This window comes from Phaseolus vulgaris, chromosome 3, assembly GCF_051622355.1.
Source record: "Phaseolus vulgaris cultivar YP4 chromosome 3, ASM5162235v1, whole genome shotgun sequence".
NCBI lineage: Eukaryota > Viridiplantae > Streptophyta > Magnoliopsida > Fabales > Fabaceae > Phaseolus > Phaseolus vulgaris.
Genome location: NC_143500.1, coordinates 46,585,009 through 46,609,526, shown reverse-complemented (window position 1 = coordinate 46,609,526; position 24,518 = coordinate 46,585,009). Strand labels below are relative to the sequence as shown.

The 24,518-nt window shown below is 27.1% G+C and overlaps 2 protein-coding genes across 2 annotated transcripts; one reads left to right on the top strand and one right to left on the bottom strand.

Annotated features, from left to right (window-relative positions):
* The first annotated feature begins 3,503 nt into the window (after nucleotides 1-3,503).
* LOC137808100 (ethylene-responsive transcription factor ERF039) lies at nucleotides 3,504-4,855 on the top strand. Its single transcript, XM_068609050.2, has one exon. The coding sequence runs from the start codon at nucleotides 3,753-3,755 to the stop codon at nucleotides 4,446-4,448; it is 696 nt and encodes a 231-aa protein (XP_068465151.2). The 5' UTR covers nucleotides 3,504-3,752; the 3' UTR covers nucleotides 4,449-4,855.
* Nucleotides 4,856-11,583: 6,728 nt separating this feature from the next.
* Nucleotides 11,584-12,675, bottom strand: LOC137805667 (uncharacterized). The gene is made up of 2 exons (XM_068605607.2): nucleotides 12,618-12,675; nucleotides 11,584-12,053 (listed from the first exon to the last, which is right to left on the bottom strand). Exons 1-2 carry the CDS (start codon nucleotides 12,673-12,675, stop codon nucleotides 11,584-11,586), a joined length of 528 nt encoding a protein of 175 aa, XP_068461708.2.
* Between the last annotated feature and the right edge of the window lie 11,843 nt (nucleotides 12,676-24,518).

Genomic DNA, 24,518 nt, shown 5'->3' with positions numbered 1-24,518 from the left:
AGACATGAATAAGAAAAAAAAAAAACACAGGTGTACAGGTAGAATTTACTGGGATGTGAAACGTCTTTTAATGCATTACTGAAAAGGGTTGAACCTTCTTGGAAAGTACTAGACTCTTTTGGAAATGAGTTATCGTACATGTTTGCTGTTTGAGCATTAAGTAGAGCTTCAATTGCAGATGAGATATCCAATAATAAACTACTTGTTTTCAATATTCTCCACAATAATATTTTTACTCTAAGACAGTTTAAAAATGCTTTCTTATCATTAAATAAACATTTTTCGTGGCTCTATGTCGTCATTCTCCAATTTCCTGCAATGATTGGGTAAATCACATTATAACTCATTTTTTTATTTTATGTTTATTGATATTTCATATTGGTTTAAAAGATACTAGTATGAGTACTTATAAATATTAAGAAAATTAATTATTTTTTTATATTATATTTCTTTCTCTTAGGCTATTAAATTAAAAGAGATAGAGATGTACTATATTGTGAAAAATATACGTGATTTTATTAAAGGATACGGATACCAGAGTTATAGAAGAATCCTAATATTAATTGAGTGTTTTTTTTAATTATCAATTTTGTATAGAAGAGAATAATTGAGTGTCTTTTCTAATTATCAGTTGTTCTTTTATAGTGGTGAATAACTTTTGATTCTAGTATTTAATTATTGATTCTTTTTCTCTTTATTTAAATCCTATAATGAGTGTACTACTTGTATATATTCAGACCATTTGTTTTGATTTTAATAAAAAGGAAAAAGAGATATTCATTCTCATATCTTTTACCTTCATTTTACTCTTTTGTTCATCTTTGTTCTCTTTTATTCATCTCTGATCTATTTTGTAATATGGTATTAGAGTCATTTTGAGTTTATCCTAGCGAGTGTTTGTTGGGCTTATCAGGTCACCTGCTATCGAGCCGCTATCAGACCACCCATAATATATAGTCCCACGCACGAGTTGGCAGTCTCGGCGTGAGGGGTGTGTTTGAGATCGCACATCGATTAGATATTAGAGTCTTTCATTATATATAAGTGGATGCAAACCTCAACCCTATGAGTCGGTTTTATGGGGTTGAGTTAAGCTTAAAGTTCACTTCGTAACAGATTTTATACATACATAATTACTATAAAATAATTAAATAAAAATAAATTATTTTAGAAAAAAAAATTAGTTATTAGATCAACTAAATTAAATTATATTGTAGATAGTTAAAATTTTGATAACTAATTAGATATCAATTTAAAAATTATTTAATTTAAATATTAATTTTTTTTCTAAAAACTTAGTTAATACAACTATTTTTTTCCTCTAAAATTGGTGTTTATATAAGTATTTTATAGTAGTGTATTTATAAATTTATTTATAATCAAAATGTATTTTATATGTGTTTTAGTTTTAATTTATTTTTTTAGTAGTAATAAATTTGATCTATTGTATATAGTTGATTTGATTTTATATTTCAGTTCATAACTATTGTTCACTTTCTGTCATATAGGTTGTGTATTGAATTTTTTTTATTTTAAGAGCTTTAAAATGAAGATACAGTTTTTTGTATTTGGATTTCTCTACCATTATTTTTATGATTGTAGAAATTGAGGAAAATTTATTGATTTTTTTTTGTAAAGAATATATTCAATTTTTGTTGTTTTAGTTTAGATTTTGGTAGTTGGACTTGTGAATCTAATTAGAGCTCATATTTAACATCATGTTTACCTTTAAATGTTATAGCATTTCAATAGCCTAGATGTGTCCTAAAATTGTACTTAGAGATCATAAGCTGAATTTTTTAGTTTTAAGAATTGTTTTTTATCTTTTTTTCTTGTTTTTTCTCTCAATTTTTGTTTTGACTTTTATTTTTTTTCCTCTCACGTGCATTTTCTGCTCTTCATCAATGAATGGAGGATTAATTCATGAAAATCCATTCACGGAATCAAGATGAAACGAGCTACATTTTATTTTGCATAAACCGTTTAATATTTAAAGTTTATTCTTCTTCTCTTTAACTTTTGTTTTGCATTTTTTACTTTACAAATCAAATAAAAAATTCATTGAATTTTATTTGATAATTAGATATAAATTAGACTAAATGATACTTAATTTCTTAACACTATCGTGTTGAAGATAGTTTAACACGAGCGATCAAATTGAATTATTTTAAGTAATTTTTAGACTACTTTAAATTTTTTAAATATAAAGACTAAATTGATAAAAATCCTATACTTAAAATGTTAAACTCATTTTGTAATCAAATAAAGAAATGTCAAATATATTTAAACACGTCCTTAATATCAATTAGATTTTAATGGAGGTATTAGTTTGTGAAAGTACAAAAACAAAATTCTAAAAAGTGTTAAATAAAAAAAAAACAGATTGGAGTGGACACTTGTGTGCCACACTTAATTGACACACCACCAACAGATTAAAAATAATAAAATGTCCTCCAAGAGAAAAAAAAAAAAAAAAGGCAACCAAAAGATAGAGAATGTTCTACAGGCAGGGACATTGTGGAAGAATATGAAATTCAATGATGTCATTTGCAGTCACTACTGACACACAGAGCCACCTGCTTCACCATTCTACCAAACCGTCACCAGGAGAAATGTGAAAAAATTAAGTAAGAAGGCATCTACAACATATATAATTCAATCATTTTTCTTCTTATTCACTTTATCGATTATTAATTTGTATAAATAAGACATGGTTAATCATGTACAATGAAATACGTCCTTTCATTCACATACTTTCTTCCAAGAAACTTGAATTAAAAAGTTGATCCTTGAAATAAAAACGAGACCTCAAATAATTCTGTTTTTTTGGTTGATATGAAAAAGGGTTTGGCTCGTATAAAGGTTAGTATAAGGGTTGATACCAAAAGATTTGTTTTTGAGATAATTAAACAAGTTTAGATGGGTCCACCAAGTTTGGTAAGTACCAAAAATATCCTCATTTGTGAGTGAAAACAAAAAGTGGTGAAATTGAATTGAATATATTAGGACCATTGCGGTCTATTTTTTATTATTTTTTTCTCCACTTTTGATTTGGGATTAAGGATAACTACACAGATGCGGACAGAGTGACACCTAATCTCTTACATAATGATCAATTATGTTATGATGATGATGATGATGCATAAACATGGCACTTATGATCCAAGAGCCCACCATCTGGGGATTAAAATTGCCCCGGCTAAATCCGGCCGTTGAATTAGCATGAAATGACATACCGCCAGCAAATTAATTAAAATTAAGTCACTCCACAAAAAGTAGCTTTAATAATTAGCATAAAATAAAACAGGGTTAAAAACAAAAACAAATAATAATTAATAGAATGATACTTACGGTTACCAGTGTAAGTTGATTGGACGTAACCATGTATATTTAATAAACTAATTTATTCAGAAGAAACATTAAAATGGATCCAAGGGTAGTTTAAGAATACGGAGATTATCCACCAAGGCTTATTTATACTGCTAGTTCTACCACTGTGCATCAGAATGAGCAAAAAGAAAGAAAGAGAAATAGAGAGAGAGAGAGGTAGAAGAATATAATGGGAAGTGCAGAAAATGCAATGCAACTGTTTCTCTTTTTCACTTGGACCCATTTCTTTAATATGGAAAGAATTATAAGTACTAAGTAGTTCACAGCTCAACCCACCTCTATTTCAAACCTCTTCATTCACCACATTTTTCCTTCACACACTCCATCACAATAATTTCTCTCCTCTTCCTTCCATTTCTCCAATGGACATGGAAGAATCAAACCCCATGGAAAGAGAAGTTCAACCTACCACCTCATCATCCTCTTTCTCCATTACTCCCTCCACCTCCACCTCCACCTCCTCCTCCTCCTCCTCCTCCTCCTCTTACATAGACCAACAACCATCAAACACCAAGGACAAAAAAAACAAGAGAACCAACATTAACACCAATCATGGGAACCACCCCACGTATAGAGGAGTGCGCATGCGCCAATGGGGCAAATGGGTATCCGAAATCAGAGAGCCAAGGAAGAAGTCAAGAATTTGGCTTGGAACTTTTCCCACGCCGGATATGGCGGCTCGAGCGCACGACGTGGCGGCTCTCACCATCAAAGGCAGCTCGGCCTTCCTCAATTTCCCCGAATTAGCTGCCGAGCTGCCCCGCCCCGCCACCAACTCCCCCAAGGATATCCAAGTGGCCGCCGCCAAAGCCGCCGCCTTGGATTTCAACCACCGGAGCCATGAAGCTGAGTCCGAGCTGAGCCGCGGCGGCTCCATTTCCAATTCATCATCGAATTCGTCGTTGAAGGGCGAGGATGACACATTCATGGACCTTCCCGATCTCTCTCCGGACTTGAGCCATGGAGCTGATGAGTTTCATTATTCCTCGGCTTGGCTTGTAACCGGACCGGAACTGGGTTTTCGGCTTGAGGAGCCTTTTCTTTGGGAATCATATTAAGTTACGTTACTGAGCACAAGTAGGCCAATTTTCTCTTTTGATGTCTCTGCTGCTTCTCTCTTTTTCTTTCTTCCTTTCACTTTTGGGCTACTTGCTCCAACCTTGAATCAATTGAAGTATCCAACATGGCAGCATGACGTGGGGGTGTCAAACTTCAGTGTCCATCGTCCCAAATAATCAAGTTTCACTAAACCCTCTCTATAGTTGTTTTATGCAAGAATTTATATGTAAATACTAAAAAAACATCTATCATTTTCAGATAAGGTAGTTAAGTTAAGTTCATATTCCTCCATTTGTTGTAAATTTTCCTCACCTGTCATCTGTAAATCCCCTCCTGTTTGTCTAATTTCAGTTCAATCATGTATGGGTGAATGTGGAATAAAGTTCAGCTGGGTATTTTTTTTATATATTTTTTATGGTTTTGGTGACTACCCTTTTTGTCTCTATGTCCTAATTTTGTGGCAGCCTTTCTAGATTTTAATGTTTATCTATTTATAATTAACTGAAAGTGGCAGGAGAGGCACATCATCATGAGATGATGATATAATATTATACCAACATGCTTCTTAAATTTAACCTTTTTCTTTTTCCTTTCCTATGCATATTTGTAATTGACCCAAGTTAATGTTGCACATGAAGAAGCATGGTTTGGCTGGCAGAATAACTTTTTCTTTCAACTAGAATAAAGATACTGTGACACAGATCGGGTTGGTAACACTGTAATAAAGCACACATAAAGCATATGTAAGATTTCTTGCAAAATGGGTTACATTCATCCTAAACAAAAAAACAAAAAAGCACTGCACCGCCATGATTTGAACCACATGCTTCGGTATTAATTGTTACCAAAGATTTAAAGAAAGTCTCTTCTATTAGCATTTTTTTTCATCTAAAAAGACTTGAAGTCAAAAAAGTAAATTACCATGCAAAGTAAGTTAATTTACAGGACCACCGTCTTCAACTCTTGTTGTTTCACTCTCCATGGGAAGTTCAATTATTTCGATATCAAGTCAATGTGATTTTGATGTCTAAAAAGTAGATAATTATAAAAAATCATTTAAGTGCTTTTACTTAGGAGCTACATCTCTTTTCATACTAGTTTCATGAAACTTATATCCGGATGAAATTCTGCTAAAGACTCAGGTCTTAAGTATATTTTAGGTCTTAAGTATATTTTATGGTGTATTGAGGGATAATATATTTGTTTAATTATATTCAATTATTTAGAGGACACGTGTTAGTCGAGTGTGTCGTGCTATATTTAACTGTCGATTGTTGAAAATGACTTTAGTTGTTCTGAGTTCTGAATAATATCTTGGTTCTTAAGCTCAAGTTGGTTTATCCGAAGAGTCTATAAGACTCTTTTTTTTCTTTTCCAAGACATTATCCATCATGCGTGACCATTTGCGTTACGAGATATGGACTTTGTCAGACCTTTTCATCCGCATCGGGATAAAAAAAATCTATTAGTTACAATTAACTACTTTACAAAATGGATCAAAGTCAAAGCGTTGGCAAAAATAATAGTTAAATAAGTAAAATTTTGTGTGGAAAAACATAATATGTTTGTTTCGAGTCGTGCCAACCATCTTCACTAATAATGGTACAATTCATGATAAAAAAAACTCTCTGACTTCTTCAGAGACATCGTCATCAAACATGTAACGAGCTTAGTCAAACACCCTCAAACAAACGGTCAGGTCGAAATTGTGAACAAAGTAATCCTCGCCCAACTTAAAGAGTGAGTGGAAGCTGTAAAGGGGAAATTGGCAAAAGAGCTTGTAGAAGTCCTTTGGGCATAATGTTGCACCCCACACACCACTACCAAGGAGTCTCATACAACCTCACCTATGGAATTGACGTAATGTTACCCATCGAAGTTGGGGAACCAACACTTCATCGAGATCTAAACGACCTACAGATCAACAATGAATGTGTAAGGATTGAATTGGGTCTCCTAAATGAGCTACGAGACAAAACAAAGATACGAGAGAAAGCATGCAAGCAAAGGTTAACTCGACACTACAACGCCAAGGTAAAATTGAGATCATTCAGGCAAGGACACTTGATATGGAGAATGAGGAATGAAGCAAGAACATGCTTTGCAGACAACAAGTTAACATCAAATTGGGAAGGTTCTTTTCGGATCAAAGAAGATTTGCAAAACAAAGCATACCAACTCGAGCAAGTCAATGACGACACCATCTTGAGAACCTAGAATGCAAGTCATTTGAAGTTTTACTACAGTTAGAATCATGTAATTAAGGTACACCTTTTCTACCACTGATAATTTTTTTCCTAAAGAGGGTTTTGGTTGGGTAGGTTTTATAATGAGGTACCAAGCATTAAAAAATATTATCTTTGAACCTTATCTTATCTATCTTAAACATACATAGCAACTAGTATTACTCGGTGAAGGAAGCTTTCACAAACGTGAATCCTTACCAACAATCTCATGAAAATCGAAAGGACTTCTCGGTCAAGGAAGCTTTCACAAATGTGAATCCATCCCAAGAAGCCTACTTAGTTTCTTCGCAACTAAAACGATTATGATAAAACACCAACATACTAATAGGCAAGGCTATAAAGAATAGTTAAACAAAAAATACGTATAATTCGATTAGTCCCACACAAAAGAAAATAGAAAATGAGAGAAAGATTTGAGAAGAAATGAATATGTCAAAGTTGAAAAGTTATCTTCCATTAATAAGAAACTAATGGCCCGATTTCAATTTTTTGTAACAAAATATCAAAAAGATATGATTAACAAGCCAATACTAATCTAAGCTAATAATGTCGTTCCCATCACCCTCGGCCCTAGGACTAGCTACTTTGCCAACATCATCAAATTCATATGGAATATCTTTAATAGGAACAAGTTCCTATTGTTCAAAATGGTTAATTCCTATTGTTCAAAATGGCTAAGGTCTTTAAATTCTCACAAGTGATACATAACATCGACCATACATGATATCCCACGGGGTCCTTAATCCAATACAAAGGAAACTTAGGGATGTTGCCGTTACAAAAATAAGATTAACCATTTTTTCCAATCAAGATTTGAAATTTGTGTACGAAGAAGTAAAAGGAGTCAAAAGGTAAGTTTTTTATTGATTGACTAACGATAACCACCCTATTCGATCCCTCGACCTTTTACTATAATAATGAAAAAAAACTTTGGTCATCGTCCTCAAACACAACATCAATCACATAATCTGGAAGGCGTGCAACAACGCCCAACAATTCTAATGCAGTTGTGTAGAAGCAACTTTTAACACCCGAAGCACCCTCATTGTGGAATCATCTAAAGGGAATCGAACGTCAACATCCATTATTAAACACAATTAAAAGAAAAAAAAATCTACAACCGAATCTTCTTGATCACGACAAACATTTTTGGTTGATTAACATCGACGATGTGCAATGATGTCGTTAGGTATTTCAAGCTCCAAAATGTCGATATTGTAGGCAAACAACTATAAATATCGAATACCACTTGTACTTCAAAAATATTCTCACACCCGAGAATCTACCCATTTGTAGTTATACATTACAAGGAAATCATTCTCAACTAGACTTCAACATTGTAGGAACAATCCAACATTGTCATTACCAAACTTTCTACAAAGCATTTAAAGATATTTAAGTATATAAGTTATCTCCATATAATAGTTTATTTATAGAAAGGAGTTATTATCCAGTATTTTAGTACTTATGTTATTGTATAATCTAGATATTTCTTCCAGTTGAGAAATGAATATATATTATTGGTATAATTTAAATATTTTTTCCTAATTACTTGGGTACTAATAATATTCCAGTAATCGAAAGTGGTTCCCTAACTTTTGAAGAAATGGTTAATAAATGTTTTTAAGATTAGCCATACATATTGGGCAGAGTGTTGCTTGAACCTTTACTTCTAAATTGAAACAACTTAGATAAATCACAGTTATACAACTCCCAATTTAAAGAAAACAAATTAAATATGTTGGTTTGAAAACTTCCACATATATAATTTTACATAAATAAATCCTCACAATCATTTCACACTTAAAAAAGATTATTAAATAATAATCAAATAAAAAATAAAAAATAATTAATTAAATTAAACACTAATAAAAAAATAAAAAAAATATTTATATATAAAGCGGTTTTTATTATTAATAAAAATTTATAAAATCATTTTTAATTTTGTATCTATATTAATTATCAAAATTTTAATAATTAATATTTTAAATTTATTTTTAAAAAGTTAATTTAAAATATAAGATAATAAGTAGCTAAGATTTTAATAACTTTTAAAAATTATTTTAAAATTTTTTATTAATAACAAAAACAACGTTAAATATTAATAATTTTTTAATTTATAAAATAATCTTTAATTTAGTAAAATAGTAATTAATTATTTTAAATTTTAAAATTGATTTTTATTTAATAAATTTTTTATAATATTATAAAAGAAAATCAAAATAAAATAATATTATTTATTATGCCATAATTTATATGTAAATCACATAAACCAAAGAAAAGGTTAATATACTGGTTTTGGTACGTAACAGTACTGTACGATAAAGTTTCAAGTTCATCATAACTATTATTTGTTTCTGAATCAAGTCAATACATACAATTATAAAATATGTTAAAGTTTTAAAATTACGTAGGCTAATAACTTGATTAATTTAAAATTTATTTATAAAGAATTTATTAGTATAATATATTTTTATTTAATCTGTTTTTAATTTTTTTTATAAATAAATATAGTTGATCTATGTATCAATTTTGTTAATATATAAATTTTTATTTAATTTTTTTATATTTTTATATTTTTTTAATAATATTTTTTCATATATTAGTAGATGATTATTGTTATTTGAAGTGTAAACCTAATTAAAATGTAAAATTATATAAGAATGTTTAACATGAAAAAAATTATAAAAAAAAAATATATAACAATTTGGAATAATTCTTCTTAGTATAAACTATACCTCTCATCACAAGAAAAGAGGGAACAGTAGTATGAAAACATTTATAACTATTAAAAATCGTCAAAACGAGTTTTATATTTCTCACAATATTTCTTTCCTAAAAAGTAACAAAATTGAATCCCTCTCAATTTAACGCAGCACTCATGTCAATGTTAATATCATTTTCGTATTTATGACAATTAATATTTAATTTTGGGTCAAACAGGGACAAATTTGCAGCATGAGGGTTTGGGCAATTCCCCAACATGGTGACGACACGTGTCCATTGTTGACCTATATTGACCATAGAATGGAGGAGGAAAATGCTCTTTAAAAATGGGTGCCAATTATTGGTTTCACGGTCTAAGTTTCATATATATATTGTCCCCACAATTGTTGTAGAAAGATACCAAAGATTTCATAGCAGATTAATTTTTCAGCCACCAACGAATAAGCATCAATAAAAGTAGAGACACGTTATGTCTCATGAACTTGACCGTTGCTACTCCTGTTCAAGCATCCTAGGCAACGTCCAAGGATAGTTTAAATATGGGCCTTTTCATTATCAACATAGTTGAAAGATAAAACTATTATTTTCTAACTTGATCTAAAAACTTCTTCTATATCTCGTCGTTTACCAAGTTCCAACAATCATGGCTAAAAAGTTATTCAAGGTTTTGGCATAATAATGGAGAAAAACGAAAACCTTTTTAGATAGTAGTATATTTTTATGTCAACTATGGTGTACTTTTCTGGCAAGGTTATGATTAAGCTCGCATCTCCGAGGTTGTTTATCAGCTTATTCTAAGTAACGCATTTTAATCTATTAGGCTTACACTTCGCAGTACTTTTTACGCCTAATGCAGAATGTAACCCTAAACCCTAAACCGTCAAATCTAGAATATTTCACAATTGTAAATTTTAAATTGTTTTTTGGAAGTATTTATAGCCGGTGTTTAAAGTAAGAAGAAAATAAATTAAAACTAATATATGAATAATCATCTTAATTATTTATAATATCATAAATTCTTTAACCAATTTTATTTATCAAATAATTACATAAGTAATTTATTAAATGCAAATTCGTTGAGATAACATCATTTTAAGATTAATGTGATCGTAGATAAGATATCATATGTTTTGAAACTTCAAGCTCTACCATAAAAATTAACCATAAAATTAAAGAAAAGTACAACTTTTAACTAACTTTTTAATGTTTATATGGTGAATCACCATGTTCAAGATATTATCCGTTTTGCACCTTTATCTCTATCACAATTTTTTCTTTATAAACTATCTTAAAAAGTCAAGATAAATATATATTTAAATTATTTTTTTAACTTAACTCTTAAATAATACGAAACTATTAAATAATGGAAGAATCGTCATCATTTTAATTTTATTCTGCAACTATAATATCAGCCTTTGATAAATTTTAAAATTTACTTAAACTAGTCCCACAAAATTGATTTTGAGTTCAAACTCTTTTTAGAATTTTAAAAGCATGTTATATGTACGTGTGTGTTAAAATTTTAATAATTTAGTTTCATTTATAAAATTTCACTATCTCTCTAAGCTTATTTTTTAACATTTTTTATATATCTTTTCTCTGATAGAAGGTCACAGATTAAAAGATAACATATATTAGAACAATTTGAACCAATTATTAGATTGTGTTTTCGAGTAAATTTTCCTTAAATCTGTAGTTTTTCTTTTCCTCTTTGGCTTCTTTGGCTTCCTTGTATGGGTTTTCTACATGTATGTGATACCAGTTAAATAGATTAATCTCTGCTAGAGAATGACTATAATGATCTATTTTCAAGATCTCTAGAAGTAAAGTACTACCTTTCTAACGTTGTTTGGTTTGTTATCTTCTGTTAATAGCACAAGATAAAAGGTAAAAAGAGTTAATAAATTTAATTAGATTAACGTTGTTCTAAATTTTTGAGTTGTAGTTTGATTGTGAAAATGTTGTTGAAGAAGTTGAAAATTTTAAGTAGAGATATAATTTGAGTTTTTTTTTTATCAGCAATAAAAAATAAATAAAATAAATGTGAATCACTTCAAGGGTGGTTCAACTCTTATACAAAATATACAAAGAACAACTTCTAACCTAAAACTACCAAACTAACCAACCCAAAACACGAATCTTACTAAAAACCTAACATACTTCAAGAAACCATTCTCATACGTTCCAAAGGTTCAAAGAACCAGCTAGAGAAGGAGAACGAGGTAGAACGACATTTTGCAGAAATCCAAGACCACACCTTTGCTTGCACCAATGCACACACTTCTGACGCGTCAGCCACCCTCCTATTGAAAATGATAGAGTTCCTGTGAATCCAGATTTCCCCCACAACCCCAACCCAAATTGTGCTCCATACATCATTAAATGAATCAGAAAACATGCTCAACTTGAATAGAACAAAATTTGACGCAGGATCAATGTGAGACACAAATGACACTCCCAACCACTTAAAGCAAAAACACCAAACCCGCCAAGCAAAACTGCAAGCGAAAAACAAATGGCGGCGAGACTCTTCCTCCTTCCCACATAGACAACACAAAGAACTTTCCACCAACACCCCACGCCTTTCCAGATTGACCCTAGTAGCAATCTTATTCTCCAGCACCCTCCAAACTGTAAATAAAGCAGACGGAACAGCTTTACATTGAATGTTAGTATGGATGTTATATTGAATGTTTGAATTAAAGTGGTTATGTTGAGTTAAACCGATGTCATTGAGTTTTTGAGTTTTGAATGATTTAGTGTATTGTTAATTGTTGGTTTAAACTTGTTAAAAATAGTTGAGTTTGTAGAAAACAATTTTGTTGAATTTTATAACTTCTCTGTTTGTTGCATGTTTGGGTCTTGTTTGATTTTTTCTAAAGTGGGAAATGTTCACTAAAGAGAGAATTTGAGTGAGAAAAGTTTCTCCTTTGAGCATGAGTTTTGCTCAATCGAAAATCTAAACAAGACATTCTTAAATTATATAAAAATTTAAAGTTACGGAAAAATGGAATTAAAATTTAAGCAATTAATGTGATTTTAAACTTTGCTAATAATAAATAAATAATAATATTTTTTTGAAGTTCCAACACGTAAAATAAGAGAGTAGTTTATAGAAGTAAAAGTTTAAAAATATAGCGTGACGTGAAGATTCAAATTTTATTCTTTCTAGAAAAGCTAAGAATTCTCATCTACTGTGGCGCGTGGAATCATGATTTTTGGAACAGACCACGTAAACAAATGTTGTAGCCATTTTAAGGTATCGTTTTGTGTCTAAGATAAAATGAAATTATATATTTATTATTAATTATGTTCATGAAGAAAAAAAAAAGTTGATTTATCATTATTACTTTTAAAAAGAAAATTACTTTTGAGTTATATTTACTAATTTTGATTAATAAAAACATGGTAATTTTTAAAGTAGAGTATTATATCTACTGGGAGTTTTTGCTTTGATTCAATTAAAGACTAGATTATGAGTTACATTTAATTTACACTCTATCCATTTATTTATTTTTTTTATTGGTACATAATTTGTATGAGAATGATGTCATGATATATTTATTAGTTAGAAAAGTTATGTAAGTCAGTAAATCTAATAAAAAATGTTATGATAGTTGATGTATAAAAAATAGATCATCCTAAAATATTCATATTTATTTATTTTTTATTATTAATATAAAAAAATAACATAGAGTTATACACCCATTATTTCTTTTTGTACAAGGATCACTGGATCCAAGGACTTTGTTTAGACGGAAGAGTTAATGGAAAAGAATAAAAAATGAATAGAAACTTGAATGATTTAGATTGAAAGAGAGTGGAAAATGATAATAAAATGTATACTTGATTTGATTTGATTTGATTGACGTAATAAGATAATTTTTTTATATTAATATATTTAGAAATAATTTGTAGAATATTTCTTAAAGTCAGTTGATATAAAAAATAATTTTTAAGAATATAAACTAGTTAAAATAAAAATATAATTTTATTTTAGTAATAAAAAATTATATTTGAAAATGAAAATATATTAAAATAAATTACTTTAAAAATAAATATTTAAATTAATTAACTTTATTATTCTATTATTTTAATACTTTTTGTTATAATTATTAGGAAAATTATTAATATTTATAGTTTACGAAGAATATATATACTTTCGCATAACCGATTATTCTTTTTCATAATCAATTATTTATTTTAAAAAAATATAATTGATTATATATAAAATTTATTTTGCAAATTCGTTTGTTTTATCGAAAAATGTTTTGATTTAATATTCGTCATGTTTTTCGTATTTTTAACAATGTTTTTTTTTCTTTATAATTTATCAATTTGAACAGTGTTTTTATAGAAACAAATACATTATAAGATATTCTTGATTAAATGTTCATTGAAAAATTATTTTTTTTGCTTTTTTTAAACATAATAATGGATTATGCTAAGAAATAAAATTATATTAAAAAAATAATTAATTATTATTTTTACGTGTTTTGTAAATAATTAATTATTTCAGACAATAATCAATTATGTTAAACAATTAAAAAAAATTCAACCTTTCAAAGTAATCTGTTAGATTTAATAATAATTGATTAAATTATTTTTAAAATATTTTCCGGATTAGAGGAAGAACATACTAATTGATTATATACGTTATTATAACAATAAAACTTAAAAAAAAAAACTCTATATCATTCCATACTTCTAAAAAAAGAGGATTACTATTTACTAAAGATTCATCAAAATGAATGATGATGTTATAGGTATTTTCATTGTAAATAAACCGTATTTTTGTAATATTTTTTTCCGTTTTTTACTGTGAATTTTTTTAATAACTTTACACTTGTATTTGATGTGTTGTATGTTTTTTATTATTTTGATAAATATTTTTAAAAAATGTTCTAATTACATATGAGTTTTTAATTAGATAATTTAATATTATTAGTAAAAAATAATATTATTTAGATTAACTAGCAAGAAAATTATTAAATAAAAATCAATCTTAGAAATAAAAAATAATTATTTATTATATTCACTAAATTAAATACTATTCTAAAGATTAAAAAATTATCAGAATTTAAGTTAGATTTTATTATTAATAAAATTTATAAATTATTCTCAAAATTAGTTTTTAATTAGTTTTCAAGATTTTAAAATCTAAATTAGTTGGTAGGTAAAACTTTAGTAACTAATTATATATTAATTTAGAAATCAGTTTATAGATTTTTTTCATAATAAAAACTATTTTATATAAAAAAAATAGTCTTTAAAATAAAGTATATTTTAGTCAATATAAAAAAAATTATTTAATAATTTTTTTTAGTGTTAGTATCTCAAAAAAAATAATTAATATAAAATTGTGTTTTTATTTTTTTTAATTTTATTCATATTATCTTAATTTTTTTTTAGTTTTTTTTTAATTATGGACTGTTGCACTTAATTACCCACAACAATTATAAAAAAATATTTTAAAATATTTAAGAACAATTTTAAACCAATTCATTCTTTTGTTAGTTGTACTTTTATTCATTTATTGTTTTACAAAAACAACCAACATAGTTGAAAATTTTATATAACTCTTATTACAATAAAAACAATGACCAAAACATAAAATGAAAAAAAAGTAATACACTATAGGAAAATCATGAAATAGAAACCAATTTTTAGATACCAAAATAATTAATTGCAATAGTAACTAAATTAGAGACCATTTTAAAAACTAAAAAAAATCGGTTTCTAAATTAGTTTCTATTATTGTTAAATAGTTTATAAATTGGTATCTAATTAACAACCGAAGTTTTAACTACCAATTATTTAGTTTCTAAATTTGGTAGCAAAAACATTGATTGCTAATTAGATACCAATTTAGAAACTATTTAACAATAATAGAAACTAATTTAGAAACCAATTTTTGTTTAGTTTCTAAAATGGTCTATAATTTAGTTACTATTGCAACTAATTATTTTGGTCTCTAAAAATTGATTTCTATTTCATGATTGTCTTTTAGTGATATAATATGTATATAAAGAATAATTTATTTTTTGGTAACAACCTATAGAAAAAGCACATACCCCTCTACCTTTTCTTTCTCTCCATCTCCCAAATCTTTCCATTCTCTCTTCATTTTTCACTTTATACCTCATCTATTTTAGGATCTGATCATGCCACGTTGTAGTTGAGGAGTTAAGGAACATTTATACCCAACAAATTCTCAAATAGAATAAGTTCATTTTTGCTCTAAAGATTATTTATTATCTTGTTTTCCTTAGGATTTAGTCATCAATCTTTGTGGGGTCAGTTGAAAAAGTAATCCTCCCAACTTATACTGATTTTTTGTTCTGTTTGGATAACTTGCATTAGACCCTTAAATCTTCAATTACCTAGACTGAGAGGATAAAATTATAGAGGTTACTTGGAAACAAGTAATTACGGTAAAGGAAGCTAACTTTAATTTTAATAACATCCTAGGATAGAAGATTTGGATATGAAGGGAATGTGGTCTCAATATTCAATTTATCTTGCATTGATGTTGTTTGTTTATTTTTTGTTTAAACTTATAGAAATATTATATTTTGATAGTTTAGTACTTAAGTGTTGTCTTTTGTTATGTTAAATAAGACTTTTAATGTTGTGGATTGCATTTTGAACGATATGATGAAAATTGTATGGAATTGAAGTCATATATTTGAGATAATGTATGGACTGGTATTTGTTTATGATTAAGTATTTATGTATATGTGGTAACATATATGCATAAATTAAGATACCAGATGGTGAGGAGTTGATAAGAGAATTCATGCACACCATGACATGTGAGATGCACTACTTGGGTTGTACTGAAGTTACCCTGATCCTTTCTCTTGGATTCATTGGTAATTTAAGTCTTGGGTATTGGATCAGGTGTTAGTCTCTGGTAAGATTTACTTAATATGGATCTTCCGGATGACATCAGTTGTTATTATGTTTGTTGAATATCATAGATGTGTATATCCATGTAGAATCTATGTGATTGTTTTATGTTGGGATTTGAAAAAGATTGAATAAAAGAGAAATTGATCCATGTAATTTTGGTTTGCTCTTTTGATTGAATTGTGTATTAAATAAAATTTTATTTTCATCAGTTTACCCTTACTTTTCTTGTTGTGTTGTGAATTGCGATGACTGTACTATGTATACAAGCATATGATCATACATGTGATGAAAGTTCTGGAGGAGTTTAGAATGTTGTTTTGAACCTTATAAATATTTATATTTTTATAAGTTCTAATCATGTATGGAATGTTTTGAAAATTTCTAAACTTGTATATAAATATGTAGAATTTGTATGGTAATAGATAGATTTTTTTTATATTACATTTTTAATCATTATTAAATTATATAATAAAACATTTTTAATTTCTTATCATCAATGTTTATTATGAATAGTTTATTGTAATTATAGAAACTAAAAAAAATTATTAATAAAAAATAAGAACATAAACTATAAAAGAAATGAATAGTTTACTGTAGAATAAATTAAAAAAATAGTTAATAAAAATGAGAACATAAAAAATAACAGAAGTACGAAAATGTGTAAAAAGAATAATTATAAAAACAATCTCTATTAATTAATTTGTATAGATTATCCAAACAAGACTTGCATTAACAGCACTAAGTTATCTCCTATGGTCCCTTGGGATTCGTTGTCAAGTTAAGATAAAAGCCACAAAGATACGTAATTACTACTTGTTATCAGTATAAAAATCACGTTTTTTTAACTAGACAAATTTTAACCATTTTTATTCTATTTAATAATACATTTTTCTAAAATATCTTAACTTTAATTAATATATGACTTTTAAATATATCGTTATAATTTATATTGTGTGTTTTTATTTTACAAAAGAGTTGTTTCAGAGAGAATATTAAGAAATTAATTAAATACAGTAGATTGATTTTCTTAATTTAATGTGTTTATTTTCATAGTTTTTTTTTAAATGAAGGTAATATTATAGACGCTTAATTAATTATTTTACTTAATGACGGGGCAGACCAACAACTCCTGTTGCCTCCAAAATGTTGGTGTATGACAAAACATAACGACCCACTGTCCAGGTATAAAGAGTTTTTAATATCCTGAAATGAAAGGAGGAGAACTATTAAGGCTCCAGTATTCCTTTTTTTGTTTAAGTAGAACTAGAGCTGTAATTTTTTTTCTAATTTCAAAATATTAAATTAGTTTCCAGTATATTTTATTTTATAACATAATAGAGTTTTTTTTTTAAATGGAAGAGTCATATTAATTATTGAGTTTTTATTAATAAAATCACGTTTTGACACTGTAGTGATTAGTGTATTATTTTTTGGCAAATGTATCAATGGTACCATTAGTAAAGTGGAAATTCCAAATATTATATTCCAATGAAGTTTTACTAATTTATACCAAAAACTTAAAAATGTTGGTTTATACAAATGTATTTGAATATTAAAATATTTAAAATTATCAACTTAAACTTAAATTATTAATCAGGATACAAATTCACAATTGAAAAATTGAAGTTAGATTTAATGAACTCAACTCAATGTAAATTAACAATATGGATAACATAATTTCAACAGAAAAAGCTTACTATTCCTAATTTTTTTTAGTGATAAGTTCTAAACCTTAATATGAAAATAATTTATACATGATTTGTATAAAGATCGAGTGTTTAGAATAAGCATGAGATATAAAATCATGACTACACTAGTACAAAATCTTAAAAAGGCGATCCTAAACAAAAATATTTTTTATAAAATTACTAAAATAGAGACTGTGATAAATTTGTAATTATTTTTCTTTTTTAACGACGGTTGTTATGTGAACCCTCGTTATATGTATTGTTAACGACAGTTTCTTTTGAACCGTCGTTATTTGTATCCCTTTTTGACACTCGCGCGCGCTCACGTCCTCGTCTTCACTTGTGCCTTTTCGTTTCTTTCTTCACTTGCGCACCCATCTTCTCCTTCTCCCACTGCCCACTCCTTATCTCCACCACCACCGACACAAGTTCTTCTTGTCACTTCCAACGCCGACGGCCGCTGCGCCCCCTGCTCCTCAAGCCCAGCCCGCTAACGCCGCTTCATCTCTCCAGCCCTCCTTCGCGCGTCAAACCCCCCGCGATGCGCATCTAAATAGCGCCAACCCTTTGGACTTGAATGTGATTTAATAAAATAAAAGGCTCATTGGTTAATGTGAGAAGTTATATATATATATATATATATATATATTAATACCTAATGAAAACCTAATCTAATGGAGATTGGAAAAAAATAGAAACGGGTTTTGTCCCTGCAAAGGAAGTTGTTCACGGTTAACCATTAAGAAAGAACGTGAGAAAGAAAGGAATTGCAAAAGATATATTGAGAAAATGAGATAAAAAGAAATTACTCACATAGGGATTCTCATGGATCAAGGTAGGTGCCTATCCATATTATAATTGATGTATGGAATGTGAGAATCATAGTTTGTAATATCCTTATGATGATGATGTGCATTATTGTACGCTTTGATTTTACACTCTGCTCATGAGAGAGAATACAAAACAATCTCACCTCGTAAATCCACACTCACACTTGCTCGTAGATTAGTGGATACAAACAAGGAGGTCCCTCACTCTTTTTTCCCATGAACAAATCCAAACACAATGTAAGTCAAAATAATTGATCGAATACTTCTTAGATAACATGACCGACATGATTTTCAAAATCTTAACAAACGTTCCTGAACACAACATGATTATAATATAATCACAGTACAAAATATTACTATAATTTTGAGATTACTTGGATAACTTGTTCTAATATGGATATAGTATTAAAGATTCACAACAATTCTATAAATGTACATACCAACTAAAACAAAAATATACATTGAAAAATATATATGTAAGTAACTAAAAGCATCCAAGAGAAGAGAAGAGGAATACTTTCCGACCCAGAAAGATCAAACATATATATGTAATTTTAATATGAATTCAATATATTATAATTTTTATGTATATGGGAAATACAACACTTTAGTGATTTTTTTTTCTGTTTTTGGAGTGTGAGGGAGGGGGTGACGTCTATCTGAATTAAATTTTACCTTTTAACACAATTTTTTGTAATATGATTGGTTTGTTAATGCATCGTGACGGGAAAAAAGGGACGAAATAAGTTTGAAATGAAAAAGGAAAAGAAAGAGAGATGATTAATTTGTATGAAAAAACAAAAGATGTCTATTCTTAACTTGGTGGAGAAAGTGGGAATTAATGATGATGAAAATTGAGAAAGGAAGTTGACTAGCCTCATTAGGAAGTTTTAGTTTCATTTCATCCTTGCATTTCAGCTGTGGGTCAATTCCTTCTTTGTCTCCATTTTTTTGCTGACTCAATAAACTTTACAAGTACCTGCTACACTTCAATTATTGTTCCCATCACAAAACATAAATCAAATCAAAATCATCACAAAATAACTATATGGCAAACATGCAATCTCATGCTCTTTGGCTCCTTCTTCCCAAACTTAGGAAGAAATCCTTTCAAAGGGTGCAAACAAACAGCTTTCAAAACCTCATCACCCATTCTTCCTCTTCCAGCTAAAAAGAAAGATATCTACAAATGTTAGAAATATATGTTTTATACTACTACTACATTTTATTATTTAAGAATTTATATGAATTTTCTTTGAGATAGATTTAAAACTTTTAAGAAGATTAGCACAAAACATAAATGATGATAAAAATATTTTTAATATAATTAACTTTGTTATAATATTTGTAAGGTCTTTTGATTATTGTGTTATATTGTAATTATCTTTTGGTGTACAAATAAGATTTTTTTTTGTTTTTATTATCGTATACTTTCCATTTTCACTTTTTTTTTTAAATCTAGTGGTTCAGATAAATTTTTAAATTTATATGAAAATAAAAAATAATTCTATTGAACTCAATTAAACTTCTTCTTTTATACATATCATTGTTATTTTCGTTTTTTTAGTTTTTTTATCTAATGGCTAAGACGAGTTAATATGTAAAATTATTATATCATAAAATGAATGATAAGATGAAAAGTAACTTTCTTAAAATTATTCCCTAAAGTCTCCACTGTAACAGAAATCTCAGATGGACATTACTTTTGGATTTCTATTATTTAAGTGCATGTTGAATTGTGGAGAATTAGAATTTAGGGAGCTATTACACAAGAAGTTAGGAACCACCTCTTTTCTTCATCCTATGTTTCTTCTTTATTTTATAATTCTCCCTCATTACTTTCCTATTTTCTGTTCAACTTTTCTAATGTTTTGTTTAGATTAGGTAGAAGCAGAAAATGAAAGAAAAAAAATAATAAGTTTGATGGAGATATGGATTTTCAAAGTAAGTTTAAATTTCAAAGCATAACTTTATTCTCTTTCTAATGAATATATGGTAGGGTTAAGATAATTGAGTGGGCTTTAAGCACTTTCGACACTATATATAAATGTAAATAAATATCCAAGATGGTTGTCTTAAAATTTAATATTCAGATAGACAATTGTTTTAAGATTAACAATTATTAGTACCTATTTCATAATATAAAATATAAATAAAATCTAAAAATATTTTTTCCTTGAAAATTAATATCTTACTTTTGTAAACTATTATAAAGTATCACACTATTTTTATTGTATGCATTTTAATCCTTAAAAAAAATTATATATATATATATATATGACTTTAAGAGACACTATATCTAATTTAAAATGTGAAGAATATATTAGATGTTGTTAGTTTTATTAATATTAGTATATTTAATATTTTCATCTTCTCTTCAATTTCAATTGTTCTCCTTGTAGGTCCGAGAGGATAGGGTACATGCAAAGATAATCTAACGCTCAAGTGATGAAATATATTTTCAGTGGTCCAGTTTAGAGTTTAACAATCATTATCTTTTAACATGAGGGTCTTCCTTTACTTATAGTTTTCTATTGGGTCTTCCTCCTTAATGACATTGGTTCAGGCCAATAAATCCTTAGTGATATTTTATAACTCTTAATTAAGATTAATCTACTTAATCAACAGGATTTTGTGTTTTGTGACTTTGACTGAGAAGTCGTGTATCTGCTTTTTATCGAATACTCAATCTCCCGATTCCTAGTAGAACAAGATTAAATTGCACAAATTTAATATTTTTCTTAATTCATCTTATTATATTTATATTTTAACACATGAGTGGGTGAATTGGATTGGTAATTCAATAAATCAATATGATCTAAGTAGATTAATGAAATTTAATTTATAATGAAATCATATTTGCCTCAACCCAAATTGATCCACTTTTAAATGTGGTGTGTACAAGTGAGAGAATTAACCCAACTTAATGTTTGACTTAAATATATGTATTTTTCTCATAACTTGGTAAATATGAAAAAAACTTAAACTCTTGCAATCCTAGTATTTTTTTTTTCTGTCACTCACTTTCATCGGCTTTGTTTCAACATTAATACGATTTTGTCTGTATTATTGTCTCTTGCACTACTAATAATTCATATGATCCTTTATTGATTTGCTATAATTAGATCGATAATAAGTGTAGGTAAGATTTTTTGTTTTTAGAACTTTTGGCACTGGTCATACTTATTAGGACCTTAATATTGTATTTATGGTATAAATGGTGTTTTGAAATAATAATTAGGCGATGAGAGGAAATATGAAAAGTGATATGTTTGTCTCATGTTTAGTTCTTCTAGCAAATACTTTTATATCGTTATGTTTTTATGTTTTTGGATGTTGTCACATTTTTAAGATTTGTCAAGATTCTATTGTATACTTTTTCAAGTGTTATTGTTGAAAAAGTGTATTTAACTAAAACTAGATAGTGTGGTGGGCTAGTAGTAATAACACATTTCAACTTCCATGACACCATGCAAGGATAGGTTATTGGTACAATAATTCTCTAGCAATAATACTGTTTTAGCACTGTGGTACCGTGACGTGACATTTTAACAAACTTGGTAACTATCTGGTTATTATTAAAAGTGGTGTATATTTTTTGTTTCAATTAATTGTATTAATTGTTAATGTTATAAGATTATTATTAAACAAATATTATAATTTATTAGAATAAATTATTTAATATTTTATATTTATTGACATTTAAAAATTATTAAATAAAAAACAATAAAGTAAATTTTATAGTAATGAAATTTATTGTTTAGTTTTATAACATATAATCGTAGACGTGTGCTTTTAAATCTATGCCATTAATACAAAGTAAGAAGAAAATATGATCATTTTTTTTTTGTATATAGTTTAATATATAAAAAACGATTAAAGTGTATTTTCAATTAAAAAAATTATAGAATTAAAAATGTTGACTTAATTTAAAATGAAAAATAAATGTTACTAATTGTACAATATAATAAAAAGGTAAAATACATTATAGAAAATTAATAAAACATATTATGAAGTATGACTAAAAACGCAAGCACTTTAAATTATGTTAAAAGATTATTACTTTTTTGTTTTACACATTTCTATTTATATTTTTAATTATATTTTAAAATTAAAAATACACTATAATAATATATAATAAAAATATATGTTTAATATTCTTATTTTACTTTTAATTATATTTTAAAATTGAAAATAAAAATAAAATATCCAAATATTAAAACTAACTACCCTAACTACACATTATATTTTTTATGAAACCACTATTATTACTATTTTTTTTTTTTGTTGAAATATAGATAAACACAAAGTGCATCTTTTCCATTAGTTTCATGTATCATGGTTTTGTAGCATGAGAGGAATGAGTATTGACATAATTCATGTGTAAATCTGATATGAAAGCAAATACACTTACAATCTTAATATTTATGTTATGATGGAAGAAAATATGACGTTTGAAAATAAAAGTAAGAGAGAAATAAATAAAACGTAAACATATTTGATTGAAGAAAATAAAATATTAAAAAAATAAAAAGTAATATAATAGATTTTATTATCAATAGTAATAATAAGGACTCTTGTTTATAAATTTTTCTAATGGTTTTCTTACTATTTTATCTTTATTAATGTAAGTTAATTTTATTATTTATAAAAAAAATTATCTACAATAAATATTAATAATTCTGAAGTACTCTACAATTATAATATTATAAAAATTAATAAAAAATATTATTTTATAATTATTTTTTCTATACTAACATTTTATTTTAATAAATCTTATGTGATATCTAATTTTTTAATTATTTTTCATTATCATAAAGAATAGATTCACATAGTTGTCTTTCCTCTAGTTTTAATAGTTATTTTTATCCTCTTACCTTCAATTAAATATCACAATTTATGATATGCCTGAGTAGAAGGAGAGAAAGGGAAATTGAGAGAATAAATCTAAGGTAGTTTCTGTAACTATGGACTTTTATTTTATTTCTGGCCATTAATTTCGTTCTGTCTTTAACAATTTTTTTATCATTCTGATACAATTTTTATAAATAAATTATTAGAATGGTAGGTTTAAAAAAATTAGAAGAATAGTAAGTGGTGATACATTTTCATAAATAAATTATTAGAAAAAAATTAAAAATTATAAGAATAATAAATCATACTTTAAGTTTACACTTTTATATTAAATAAATTCGTGTTTATAAAATACGATTTTAATTCTGTGTGGTATTTCATTTTAAAAAATAATTAAAATCATTTTATCTATGTAAAATTTTAGTTTAAAAATAAAATAACTAAATTCGTATATGTTATTTATATCATTTGAATATATTATCACAAATTTAATTTAATTAAAAATATTTTTAATTGTACTTGAATTTTATGAAAAAATAAATAAATAACATTTTTATCATATTTAACTTCTGTTGAAATTATGTTTCAATGAATACGAATTTTTTCAATACAAAGTTGTAAATTTTAAATATAATTTGTCTATTATTACAATATTTTTCTAAATATGCTTACTTTAGTAATTTTTTACAAAATTAAACAGAAATATTAAAAACCCTTTTTAAGACTGGGTCTTTGGGTAAAGGACAGGCATGCCAAGGAATCAGTATCTTGTCTTATTCTTTGGGTAATTTTTTACACATTTATTTCAA